Source organism: Epinephelus fuscoguttatus, linkage group LG16 (assembly GCF_011397635.1).
Source record: "Epinephelus fuscoguttatus linkage group LG16, E.fuscoguttatus.final_Chr_v1".
Taxonomy (NCBI): domain Eukaryota; kingdom Metazoa; phylum Chordata; class Actinopteri; order Perciformes; family Serranidae; genus Epinephelus; species Epinephelus fuscoguttatus.
Genome location: NC_064767.1, coordinates 10,893,490 through 10,907,896, shown reverse-complemented (window position 1 = coordinate 10,907,896; position 14,407 = coordinate 10,893,490). Strand labels below are relative to the sequence as shown.

The following is a 14,407-nucleotide window of genomic DNA, read 5'->3' as shown; positions in this document are numbered from 1 at the left end:
ACTGTAGCCGTAAATTGAGTTTAACTAAATGTTACTGGAATTCTCCTTTAATTAAAGTTCATCGGAGTCAGTTTCATCAACCATGTGCTTCCATTATGTTTCATCAATCATCTCGCCTTTTGTCTCCCATCATAATTACGATTTAATAGAGCGTTTTGTCCACGTCAGGTTACATATATTGTGACAGGAACACACGGCGTAGTCCTGTGAGACTTTGGGTGTCACTGCATGTAATTACAGAGTCGACTGTAATTAGGTATGGTGTCGTCACTAAGCTCACCAAACACTGTAATTGGCTGCGGATAGACAACGAGGCTCTCATTTTACACTGAGCTAAAGGAGCATTTTAATAACAGCCTGTCAGTGAGGCTGTTATCTATTTTCCAGTGGTTGCATTACGTGGTGGTGTACTATGGCCTTATTTGAAATGCTAGACTCTGTGTACAGAAGATGATTAACCGTTTACACACACAAAAGAAAATTGCTCAGGGATTTTCACAAGTGTAACATTACTCCTGTGCACACACCAGCCACAACTCTGCACAAATACTCAATGATTCAAACACAAATACTCTGGTAATATTGTGTTTTACATGTTAAGGCTGGTGAAATTTTCTAACAACTTCCATGAAAATACAAAAATGAATGCACTGATTCTGAGCTCTGTCTCTGCATCCAAAGCTTGACTTATCTTATTCCTTAAAACCATACAGCTACATGCTTTCAAAAAATATCGAAACATTTCAGTGAGGCCCAACGTCATACTGTAGACGGCACTGTATTTTATTTTCTATGTCCTGTTGCCGTAAATACTTCCTAGAGCCAAATTAATATTACCCTACCACATCATATTTACTCATGTTTGAGTGACGTGCTAAAAGCTACAGTGCTCAGCTTTAAATGAAATTACTGAGCTGATATTTATTTGTGACTCTGAACCAGTGAGCTGAAAGCCACAGACAGGGTTGGAAAGTACTGAGAGAATGGACTTACATGTTGTTGGTTTTCAAGGTCAAGGTCAAGTTAAGCTTTATTACAGCACTGCTGCTATATGCACGCACATCACATGCTGTGCTTAAGGCACCAGTGCCAGGAGGGGCACCAAAATAGCCCAATATGATCATCATCAATCATAATCACATGTACTGCATTAACTCTCTCAGATAAGGCCCTCTAAGACACAACACAGTTTAAGCTGCGCTGTCGCTGATTCAGTGAACACGACGCAGTGGCAGCGCAAGCTCACTTTTATGTTATTATTGGGTTAATAATACAGCCAGTTGCCTCAGTTTTTTTTAAACTTAAGCTTGTTAAAACATACTTGCAATCAACAATGGGACAGGAAAGTCTAACTGGTCGTGCTGTCTTTAGTATCAACACAGAACTCATACAGGAAACTGTCATATAATGATCTAACCACCCAGCAGCCAGGAAATACAGATGTGTGCCTCTGTAGAGCCTCCAGCAACTGCTAGCGTGTCTGTGGTGGAATATATATGCAGAGTTTATAAAGTTTGGTGATTTTTCCTCTGTTATATGAGAGCATAACAATAAAGCATTTATGCTTAGGGCACCCAAATGGCCAGCAGTAGCCCTGCGTTATTATTCCAATTAGGGAAATTCAGGTGGTCAAGGTGCAGAGGTGCCTAAAACAAAAATTAAAACAGATAAAAAAGAATTATATACAATACAGTTCCTTCCTTACATCAGCTAAACACAGATATATATGCACAAACACGAAGAGCACTTGCAGGTACCCTTGCTCTAGCCAACGCTTGGTCAAGCCCTCAGGAACAGTGCCAGGCTTTGAAGACAATTTGACATAGTGGTCAAACTGTGAAATTACAACTTCCGGCTCTGTCACAAGATACCACAGGATCCATAAAAGGTTTTTCCCATAGACTTACATTGTTAAAGAGATGTCTGTAAATCAGTGAATTATTTTTTTTCAGCATCACAACCCCCTGAAATTACTTGTTTCATCTATTTGGTACAATAACATTTCGAAAGTCTAGAAGAGCCACCAGATTAAATCATTTCATCCCGATTCAAGTTAACAGAGGCAAAACCGGAAGTTAGCTGCCTGGCTGGCTGAAGTCTCTGGTGTGGCCTTTTAATTAGATTTATTGACTAAAACAAAAACGAAGAATGATGACAGCCTTGTCCTTTAAAGGTCCAGTGTGTATAATTTACATGTAGTGGTATCCAGCGGTGAGGTTGCAGAACTTAAACTTTTCCTATGTGTCAAGCTTGTATAACTATGATGGCAAATGCAAAAACACAAACACAAATGGCCTGATCTGGAGCCAGTGTTTGATTTGTCTGTTCTGGGCTACTGTAGAAAAACAACATGGCAGACTCCACGGATGAGGACCTGCTCCTCATGTATTTATAAACAGCTCATTCTAAGGTGATGAAAACGCAATTCTGATTTCCAAGTGATTATAAGCTAATGAAAACATACTTATGGATAGTATATTCCTTTTCCACCAGTTGACTCCCCTAAATCCTACACACCTAACCTTTAAAGTGCAGTCAATTGTAAAGTATGTGAAAGCAAACCTAAGATATTTTAACAACCAAAAGTGGAGAGGGTGCACGGAGAAGAAAAACATGTTGACATTGAATTTTTGACCTTTGAGCAGTCAACAAATACAATCTCAGTTGTCATGGATATGTTGTGGGTACAGATGTCCTAAATTATTGGCTTAAATTGGCCTTAAAATGTTATGTAAATGTTCTTGTTTGTACCACAAAAGGTTTCATCCAATCTATTTATATCTGACCTAAAAAATGTTGGCTTGCTATTCAGTTAATTCTACTTGTAGTTAATTAATATTCGATCTCAAAACAATTTTTTTTTTTTGCTATTTAACTATTTAGACACATAATTACTGCAACACAAATGCATAGCACACACACACATGCACATAGATCAATTCACTTACAACACAAGTAAGTTCAAATACACTTCAGAAATGCACACTCAATGTGTGCTAACTTGGTGGACACGCACCACAGGAAACATGAGCATGCACAGACTCATAACCCCAGAAAACACATGAAAATAACCCACAGGACACACACAAAACATAACACGGCACACCCTCCCCTCTCTCTCTCTCTCTCTCACACACACACACACACACACACACAGTTCAAGCAGTCAACCGATGAGGATCTAGATTCTCCTGAAGGCAGCGGGGTCATCGTCATCACCATGGCAACAGGCAACACAGTGATGCAAGCGAGCATGATGTCATTGAATAAATCTGTCGTCCGTGGCCTGCGGGTGTTTTTGTAACCACAGGAATTGTGGGGGGGATTTTGTACTTTTGGTACTGAGTAAAAATCTGGCAGCGCTCTGAAATGCAAAACGACGAGACAATAGGGAGGATTTCTCAAAGAGGTTTATTCTTTCAAAATACATGAATAAGCCTTCATCAAAGCACGTCTGCTATCACAGTGCATACAAGTCACAACACAGGAGTGGAAATGCTTCACATGCCCTTTAGGGAGACACAGCGGAGGTAGTCGAGAGGAGTTTGGAGCAGAGTGGAATTCATAACATTACATCTGTTTACATGAACTGCAACGTCCCAGTATTAACCACACAAAGTAAAAAATCTGAATAGAAGGGGGCTATGTACTCAGTATTTAAATTTTAATGGCGTAATAAAGTACCAGCATGTAGGATTCAGGGGGATATATTAGCAGAGATAGAATATAATACAATAAGTATGTTTTCTTTAATGTATAATCACCTGAAAATAACAAGAATGAGCCGTTTATATCTACATAAGGGAGCAGTTCCTTACCTACAGAGATCAACATGTTGCACTGAACCAAACACTGGCTCTAGATAGGGCCATTCATGTGTTCATGTTGGCCACTATAGTTAATAATAATTCAGCTCCCGGTAAAAACCTCCTGAACGTCTGGATCTTACATCATCAGAGAAAAAAGGTGAGCACAGATTAGGAGGTGCTAGGCTAGCGGCTCGTCTCCAACATGCTAAACAGCTTTGGAGAAATACATATTTGTAATGTAAAGTTACTTTATTCAGTGTTTTAACCAGTTTTAATCACCTGGGGTCTCATTTATAAACATTGCGTATGCAAAAAACAAGGCCTGAACAATGCGTAGTACTACACGTGCTACGCCACTTCCCACGCAAAAGTTGTGATCTATAAAAACAGACTTGACGGGAGAAACTTTGACCCATGCTTACGAACATTTTGGAGACAGGAAACTGGCAACACAGATGTTGAGGTGGAAGCCTGATAGTAGAAATTGTCTAATATTTTTTGGCGCATGCCATTTTTGGTATGGAGCCAATGCATTGTTTTATAAAGAACACCCCAGGTCCGTCTGTTTTGGAGGAAGAGACCTTTGCAGATAATTCAGCTCCTGCTAAAAACCTCCTGAACAATGAATGATGAAGGAATTCTAACTGGGAGAAGTTTCAGCTGGATGCAATCTGTAATCCTCACCACAAAATGACACTAAATCACCTTAATCTAACACACTTTAGATTTATAAGCCCCTAACGTTAAAAGAAAACATCCATAGGTATTATTTATTAAGAGTTTAGCACTCCAAAACTCAGATAATCTACTTCATCAGGGCTGTGTAGCTGTGGTTTGATCAAATTTTCATTTAAATATTGCTAAAAGTCTGATTACTGCATGGAAATACATGACAACCCGCCCACTTCATACCACAGTCAAAACAACACAGACATAAACCACATGCAGAAGGTATCCTAAGGCGGTCATGTAGCGTTGGGTGCAACACAGAGACCGAAAAGTTCAGTAAGAACTCAGCTTTTGAAATAGTGTCTTCAGTAGTATAACTGCAGTTCATGTAAATCTTATAAAATGCTTTCTACATCAGGTGATTTGCTTTAAGATGTCTGCTTTTTTTTAGAAAAATGGTTAGTTGGTTTTGTACATAGATTAGAACAAATATCACCATGACAATCTTAAACATAAAAAAAATGCACTCACAATATTACCCAATAAGGTCCATACTTTCTCGCAAGTGTTGCCAATTTTACCAGAAACTGTCCACCATTTTAAACTTTATAAAAATACATTATTGTGTGATGGGAATAGCGGGGCACAGAGGTAATCCCAGCAGCATGTGGGATTCAATTTTCTGTCAAGGTAAGAGTATAAACAGAGCTACAGTATTACATCCTCACAGTTTGGCTCTCCTGTTTCTACCAAACAAGAACACAGTGTCCCTTAAAATGTGCAGCAGGAACATTGATGAATGTACAGCAGAGCGACAGCAGATTTACAGCGCAGGGAGCTCCCTCCTCAAGATTCAGCATCTGACTTTACACACAAATTTAAAATAAGAGCACGACGTAATCTGGTGCAAACCAATCAGAGGGATTCAGGTTCTATTTATCATGTTAAAGGACACATAAATTCTCCAGTACATTAATATAACTGGGCAGAGACAGAGGGAACAGTCAGGGGAACACAACACATGCTGGTATATATGTTTAGTCCTACAGCATGAATAGGTAAAACATTTGCTATTAAAGAAATATTCTGCTGTATTAGGCGTGCATCCAGACGAATGTAAACAAGTCTTTGTGAGATTGGCACAACATGTGATGCAGAGTCTGTAGTCTGCCTTTCAACACTGAGGGTCTGTCAAAGGTTTGGAAAATATACCTATTTGCTTTGTTGCTAAGAGTTAGAAGAGAAGATCAGTACCACTCTTGTCTTTGTACACTAAATATTTAGCTACACCAAGTGGCTGATTAGCTTAGCTTAGCTTAGCATAAAGACTGGAAACAGGGGGAAACAGTGAGGAAGCTGCTGCGCCATGACAAGAAGAAATGAGATTTAGAGATGTTCGTATACAGATTTTATTATCTCTATTACAGAGCCAGGCTAGCTGTTTCCCCGTTTCCAGTCTTTGTGCTAAGCTAAGCTAACTGGCTGCTACAGTTCAGTTCAGTTCGGCACGCATTTCTTTCTGTTTCCACTGTGGAAAGTTGTGGAAGGTACCAATAGAACCGTTCTGTACCGTCCCCATGTTTGGTCCCCCCTCTGTTGGGGTACCTAGCACACAGATCTGGTACTAAAAGGTGGAGCTGTGAACACTGCAGTCTGATTGGTCAGTAGAGGACGGTCACTCTGCTCAGGGCTGAGTTGTGTCTGGTTTTGAGGCTCATGTAACCACTGTTCATACTGTGGAGAGTTTTATTGGTAAACCGTAACTATAAAATGAAAGGATGTTTGCTGCCTCTCACAGTTGACGACGTGAATCAATCAACACACCTTAAATTTCACTGTGACAACTTTGACCATCACTTTATTTTTTATATAACATACACTTTTAGTAATGAGTGGATCTTTAAGCATTTATCTATATTAATTTTGACCAGATTATGTGAACTGCATATATTCTAATCCTCACTTGGAGAAAAGAAAAAGCGTTGTGGAGCATTGTTCCTGTGGGCTCCAGCAACACTAAACCCCTGAGCTTGCCTGAGAAGGACTAAATGCACAAACCCACTATTTTCAAACATCCCATGGAGAGAGACTCTCTCTCGCTGACACGTGGAGAATATGCAAACTAAACACAGAATGGCCAGAATGGCAACACTGCACCACTGTGCTGCCTCACAAAAGTGGTATTGATCTTCCCATATAACTCTCAGCAAGACAGTAAATATGCAAGATGTGGAATTATTCCTTTAAAGGTAGAACACATGGTCAAGTCAAAGAGCTCACTGATTTAGGGATCAGTCTGTCCAAAATGCAAAGACATGAACTGGGTATAATTTATCATTAACAGAGTACAGTTATCTTTTTTTTTTAAAATAATGTGATTACTTTATTTTCCAATTACCCTTTCCAATTTTATCATCCATTATTTTAACAGTCTCACGTATAACTGGACAAATACCCCACAATCTAAAGACTGATCATTGTTTTAAAGGTCCAGTGTGTAGGATTTAGGAGGATATATTGTCAGAAATGGAATATAATATTCATGACTATACATCCACCTGAAAATACGAATCCTCATGTTTTCATTACCTGAAAATGAGCCATTTATATCTACATATGGAGTGGAGTTCTCTTCAACAGAGTCCACCTTGTTATTCTACAGTGGTCCAGAAGAGACACAGCAAACACTGGCTCTAGATAGGGCCATTTGCGTTCTCGCATCAGCCACCATAGTTTTCTGCAACATCACTGCTAGATGCCACTAAATCGTACAGACTAGACCTTTAAAAACAAAATGATGTGCTGTATTTTTTATAAATCCAATACTATAAAGTCAAAATAAAGAGTTTTACTGATTCTTGAAAAATCAAGCATTCTGACTCAAACTCAGTCTTTTCCCTCTTACTTCAAATTATTGGTTTAGCTGCATGACGGCTTAGATTTTACAGTTATTCTTCATTTCTTTATTTTGCTTCCCTTTCCCCACAGTGCAGGCACCAAAACATCCCACATCTCCACGACATGTTCCAAAACAGCATTACTCCTGTGTGCTTTTACTCTGTGTTATTGTTGGTGAAAGAGTCATAAACAAAGTGTAAAGTATGAGCAGGTTGAAAAACATATATTGCATGGATGCAGACTTCACCTGACCTGCGACAAGGATCTATCCAACAGCCTCCACTCTGTCCAGCAAAGTGGAGCGTTACTGAAAATAAAAAGACACAGTACAAATGCTTTCCCATCACCACCTTCAAACCAAACATTTTCTCTCCCACAGGAGATGCAGGCACAAAACACAAGTTAAGGAGAACACCATCGACCTGAACTGAGAACGATGACGGTTTGCAGCTGAGCACCTGGTAATGAGGGGTTACCACTTCCTGTCACACACCAGACAGGACTGACGTAAATCTGAACACAGTGTCAAGAAGCAAGCAACTAAGAAAGGTACTGTTGTTGTGGGAAGCCTGAACAGGTGAGAATTTCCTTGACAATATGAAGCGATCAGCACTTTTAAAACCTATTCTTGGTTCCCACGACATAATGCAACAACAATCCTGTCTTTGATATTTCTGCTTGTAAAGCAACCGGAAAAAATAAAAAAGTTTTCACATTTTTTTGTTGACAAAAACATTATTTTGTGCTGAGACTCCTTCACACATTTACATACATGTTTCTCTATAATGCAGATATAAGGTAGGCAACAAACACTGTGCGGACAAAACAATTGTCCCACAGTTACAGTCAGTATATTCACCGTTAAATCTCTCTGTGAGCTTTCAGAGAGAGGGCAAACAGAAATAAAAAAGTGACCCTGAGTTGGTACATGGCCCATTATGGGGGTGAAAAGTTCCAACAAGCTGCACATAGAAGTGAAACTAAACACTATTCTGATTTACATTAATTATATAACATATATTCTCACATTGTGCATGTACATATTCTGTCTAGCACCTCTACGTGCAGCATTTTGAAATTTCACCCACGCAGGCCAAAGCAACTGTTGCAGGATCAGGCAGCTGACCGGTGTGCGTGTGTGAGACAGACAACATGGAGGAGGGAGACTGATGCATCATCCCAGTCAGTCCCTTAAACCACAGTGACCCCCTCCCTCCTCCTGCTCTGCTGCCCCCACTCCATCCAAAGACAGGATGCCCAGGTGAGTGGTTGGGCTCCTGGGCTTCACCTGACGGCTCTGTCCCCCATGCTGAAGGAGGAACTCTGTGGCGAGGCCGTCACGTCCTCAGCTTTAAGATGACCGTGGCCAGGATGAGGAAGAAAGTGTTCCAGCCCAGGGTGACGGCGAAGCCTCGCCACACCATCATCCGAGACAGACCCCAACCTGTTGGAAAGATTTATGGATATATTCACTTTTATTTAAATACAGGAGGCTGAGGCTGGACATGCTGTATGATGGGGGTCATCCCAGTGTGTAAACAGGTGGCTGTTAACGCTTGTCAGATGTTAACTAAACACAAACAGTCTTAGAAGAACTTTGGCTTAATAAAATACAGTTTTGTTACCTTAACTTAGCAAAAAGGCTGGAAACAAGTGGAAACAGCTCACCTGGCTCTGTCCAAAGGTAAAACCAGCTACCTGCCAGCATCTCTAAAGCTCACTAATCGTGTCACATCTTGTTTGTTTAATTCATACAACAAAAGGCTCTTTGTCTCTGTCTCCAGTCTTTATGCTGAGCTAAACTAACCACTTGCTGGCAGCAGCTTCATAATTAATTGCCAGATATGACAGTAAAATCTATCTCCTCTCCAACTCTCATTTCACAAAATGTCAATCTCTTTCTTTGAATTGGCAGAAATTTGATTTAAATCTGAAACCATCTGATCAAAGAAAATGAAAATGAGCCGGACATTTAATGCCCGTTCTCAGTACTTGACAGTTTTAGCTACATTTTTGGCTTCCTAATTTTATAAACTGCACAACGTACTTTAAAATGAATATAAAATAAGGCATCTAAGAGTCAAAGTAATCCTGTGAAGCAGTGATGAGCTGCCTCACGGGTTACAAGAGCGATCACTTGGACCATTAAACAAACTAGTTTTGTAGGTTTAAGTAAATGAAATGTCCTCTTCTCACCCTATGTCTACCACTGCACTTGAGCAAGGCAAGGCTGCTCAGCTGCCAACAACACTATGCAAGTATTTCACTGTATGTACACGACAGGTCATCAGCTAACTTCCCTCGAATACATAGTCCACTGTGGGTCTGTAATATTCATACATAGGAGGGAAAGTGTCACGTAGAGTATCTTTTGCATAATAGATCACACTGATGAAGGCTGTAATTAGTATTTACTGTAAACAACAGTTATGGCGATGACACATGAGTGACAAGATCAGGTGGGGTTTATCCTCTCTCGGGTTCACATGTCCATTAGATAAAGTTGTGGGAAATTTGAACTCCTCTCAGACTGGTAAAATTGTTGAACGAAGAATCCAAAATAGGCAAACAAGTAGCTGGGGATCATGTTTAACAGCAGCAGAAATTGAGCACGGTGTTAGTTCAGGCAGGACGCCATGTCAAGCTCAGCTCACATCCCAACTGATGGAGCAGCTAAATGATGGAAGGGAGTCAGCTGATAGATCACATGATTCCTTTCTATGCAACCAATTGGCGAATCTCATTCAGGGTGCCCTATTTAAACTGCTCTGGTCTGCCTACTGTTGCTGCTTCCTCTGCAAGCCGCTTTGTAACCTACCTCCACCCCAGCTCCTCCATCTCATGCTGTGTCTGACTTATCAGTGTAATTTCTGTTTGTCATTGATGCTGCTCTGTTCTGTTTCTGGGGGGTCTTTGCTGCTGCTCTCCCATGCTCTTCCATGTAGGCGCATGGAAGGGCAGGGAGGTTTGCTCTCTCTGCGTTAGGCTTTTTGCGTAGGCCTGAGGAAAGGCAGAGGGGCCCCAGAACAGAGCCATACCACCAAATATAATACTGCAAATGAAATAAAGTCTTCTTTGACCAAAGTAGTCCTGGTCATATATCCAGTTGTATGCTCAATGCTTCCCAAACTCATGCATAGTTGCTAAAACATTTCTGCCCAGGAGTAGTGTGCCCTAAACACGAAGAGAACACGCATGCATATGAGCTCCACTTGAGCAAAGTTCAAAGCATGTGCAAGCTCAGGTAGCCACGCATGAGACTATTTGTACTGACGTGTTTTAGATTGTAACGTTTTAGCGAAAATTAATATGTTTGGGAAGTACTGAGCATACAGCTGGATAAAGGAGACCTGGATTATACTGTACGAGTTGTGTGAGAGGTTGGAAATGAATGTTTTGATATAGTTTTGCCGTTGTTAAAGGCGGTCCCTGTTTACTTATATTCAAGAAGCATGTTCACCTTTTTTGGATTCTCTATGTACTGTGGGGGCTACAAAAAACTGAAGTCTTTCTCATGAATTCAAGGTAGTGCACAGTGTGTGACTGATATACAAATGGTCATTTTGTGGTTGAAGTGTTCCTTTAACTCGTGGTTTTATCAAATGATGTTGATCTGTATCATATACTGACATCTGTTTTTAATGTCTCTACACTACTGTCACTGTGTTTTCCTTTTTGTTTCACTACAATTTCAGTGCATATGTTGTATTACCATAATTCATGTAATGAAGTTTATTCCTGATCTTGAAAACAGCAGACAATGTGGGATGATGACCCAAAAAGAACACACACAACACGCATGTTCTTATACTCTGGATACAAGCTGATCCAGGCCGTAGTGAATGCTTGGATGTACATATAAGATATATAACATAAGGGATGAGACACTAAGGTTCAAGTGACTCCAATCAGTGAATGTTGCAGGATGCAGTTGCAAAGTTAAGCTCACCCCCCAAATTGAATTCTGACATTGTCGATTTCTGCCTATGTCTCGTCTTCCACCTCTACCTTTACGATAGGATTTTAAAACAGGAAACGTCTCCTCTGACTTCCTGTGCATGTATGTATGTGTATCATGTAACATGGAGGGCGCCTCAGACGGTCGTCAAGTCTTATTGTTCGGAGACGTCGAGGTCAAGAGAAGGAGAAAAGATTGAGAGACATTGTAACCACAATACCTTCCATCCCAGGAAGCTGAGTTACACAGGATCCAGAGCTGATTAAAGATTTAGACGACTGGCAATGCATAACAATCTGAGCCGCGTGCATGCATCTGACCCGAACACATGCTGCCTGCACACCAGGCAAGCTACAGGGACATTATGAAACTGAGCATTGTGTAACGTGTGCGTGTGCATTACCTCTGTACATGATACAGCGAAGGGCTTCAGAGGCGTAGGTCTGAGGAAGAGCCAGGCTGACGTAGCGGAGAGGATACGGGATACACTCCACAGGCCAGATGATACCTAATGTACAGGACAGAGAGGAGACCGTCAGCTATACCTGCTGTTAAAATGTTCTCTCCCAATAATGGACCCCATGAAGCATCTAAACAATCTCTGGTTTCTCGTGTTTTTGCCTTGTTGTGATGAGAACAAAGCACGCAAAGAAGGAAGGACGTGGTAACAAAAAATCCAAAGATAAGAGGTTCACAGTTCAATCATGAAACCTGAAAACAACTGCCTGACAAATAACCTCACCACAAGGTTTCTGAGCACTTTAAGGACGTCTGAGGTTCAAAGATTATGTGATATGACGGAAACTCCCAGAACACCCACTAAATAGAGTATGTGGTAAAATTTTCTTATTTGCAGTGAGAGTTCAAGTAAACATCGAGCCTTTCAGATTTCTTTATAACTTCCAGAGTAGACAGGCTGCCTGAAGGATTGACAGTTAATAGTCAAACACACAAACACACATGCACAGGCAGGCCTACCGCTGATGATGAGGTTGGGGTAGAAGATGCCCAGGGCGGCCTGGTTTGCACTCTGCTCGTCGTCGATTGCCGCTGAGATGACGAGGCCAAACGAGATGCCGGTGATGCCCTGCAGCACGATCAGAATTATGACCAGCACCAAGGAGCCTTCATTAGGCATCTGCGGAGAGGGAAAGAGAAATGAGGTAGAGGAGTGAGAGAAGGTGAAGATAAGAGGCTATTTTCATCACAAAGCTGCTCTGGAACTAAAGTGGAATAAAATGATTAAAAAAGAGTGCGATAAGGAGAATTACAGACAGAACAAAATGACATTTGCAGAGCGATATACAATATGTTTACATGCACAAAATCTAAATGACCATATATCCCTTCTGTGCGGAGTTTGCATGTTCTCCCCGTGTCAGTGTGGGTTTTCTCCGGGTACTCCAGCTTCCTCCCACAGTCCAAAGACATGCAAGTTATGGTGACTCTAAATTGTCCGTAGAACATGAGTGTGAATGGTTGTCTGTCTCTATGTGTCAGCCAAACATTGAATTTCCCCTCAGGGGGATTAATAAAGTAAAATAAACTTAAACTATACAACATGTTTTAATTTTGATGTGCTTGAACTGAAGCTCACGCTGCTCTGCACATCGCTGTGTCTGTTCTCAAAGTTAGACTTTAACGCAGAAGGCAAAATTATGTGATTGTTAAAGGGAAACTCCTCTGATGTCAGTCTAAAGCCTTGTGAGGCTCCAAAGGGAGCTGTGTGAAGTCTGAGAAAAATGCCTCAGGTGATGTCACTTGAGTCAGCGTTGGTCGTGGCCGAATACTATAACTTTGAAACTGAACAACCTGGTGCTGTGGAGTTAGAACGGAGTGCAGCTCGTTTCTCATCTCTGCTACACGCTCAAGACCCAAGGCTACTAGCAGCTACTAACACAGCACACACCAATTAATTTTTATTATTTTCATTTAAACACATGGGTACCTGTCTCGATGTAGTACTCTGGTACACACATGAATGTCAAGTTGCATTGTGGGTAATGTAGGCACCAGCATTTAACAAGGAAGAGACAAGCATGCAATATAAAAAGTAGATTTCTCTGGTTCTGCTGCAGAGTTTGATCCTTTTTAAACCATCCATTGAGAGTCTGATGACGTTACAGGAGTGTAAAGCTAAATCTGTGAAATGCTCTTTTAAGGAACATGAGAACAGATGAGAAGATAAGATGAAGAGCAATGGGGAAAAAAAGAGAGATAAAGGGAACGAGGAGGAGACCTACAGAGACAGAAACACTCTCTGATGTTCTGCACTGATCTTCGGCCAAAAATACTACAAAAAATGAAAAGAAATGTTTTTGCTGAGTGAGTTTGGTTGTAAATCACACAGGCAGAGAGGAGCGCAGACAGAGCGGAGGCGCTGCACGAGACGAGAAACAAAATCAAACAAGAGCTGAGATAAAAGTCTCAGAAGATTCAAGGTGATAACTCTCTTAACTTAAGTAGAATCTGAGGGCATTTGTAAGAAAGACTGAGTCTCCTGGTGTGTGTGTGCGTGTGTGTGTGTGTGTGTGCTGGTGCACTTGTCCTCGGTGTGTTAAGACACTATCCGTCTCCCTTGACAACGTGCAAAAATAGACCTGCACCGACAGTCCACATGACTGCTCGGTTGCCACAGCAATCAAGGGCTGTTGTCGTGGCGATCCCACAGTGATCCCTGGATACGGCCAACGCAGGAAGTGATTTATGCGGTGGTGGTCTCTTTGGACTTCAGCACCTTAATTAACACACACACCGACGCTAACACACACACATTGTCAGACGGAGACGAGAGCACACACCCATAAAAGAGTGCGCCTGCATGGACTCAACGCACACACACACAAATGATATCTATTCTCTTGTCTTGAGTGCCTTCTTCCTGGATTGATTTCATTCACATGTGTATTGAAAACCAATGATGAACAGAACCCTCACGTCCCTGCAGTAAACATGACCCCGCTGACCTTCAGAGACTCACACAAGAAGATTTACACCTCTACTGCACACTGTCACGTGCACACTATTCGGAAAAGAACTAAATTACACGACACGATCTTGGAAGAAAATTCCC

General features: G+C 41.2%; 1 protein-coding gene across 5 annotated transcripts in view; it reads right to left on the bottom strand.

The window, feature by feature from the left end:
• Window positions 1-7,418: 7,418 nt before the first annotated feature.
• abch1 (ATP-binding cassette, sub-family H, member 1) overlaps window positions 7,419-14,407 on the bottom strand; it is a 34,816-nt gene continuing 27,827 nt past the window's right edge. For all 5 annotated transcript variants that reach the window (XM_049599959.1, XM_049599960.1, XM_049599961.1 and 2 more), the window contains 3 exons: window positions 12,313-12,472; window positions 11,738-11,842; window positions 7,419-8,820 (listed from right to left, as the gene is read on the bottom strand). In XM_049599959.1, the coding sequence (XP_049455916.1) occupies window positions 8,714-8,820; window positions 11,738-11,842; window positions 12,313-12,472 (372 nt within the window). In that variant the 3' untranslated portion in view covers window positions 7,419-8,713. The remainder of the gene's footprint in view (window positions 8,821-11,737; window positions 11,843-12,312; window positions 12,473-14,407) is intronic.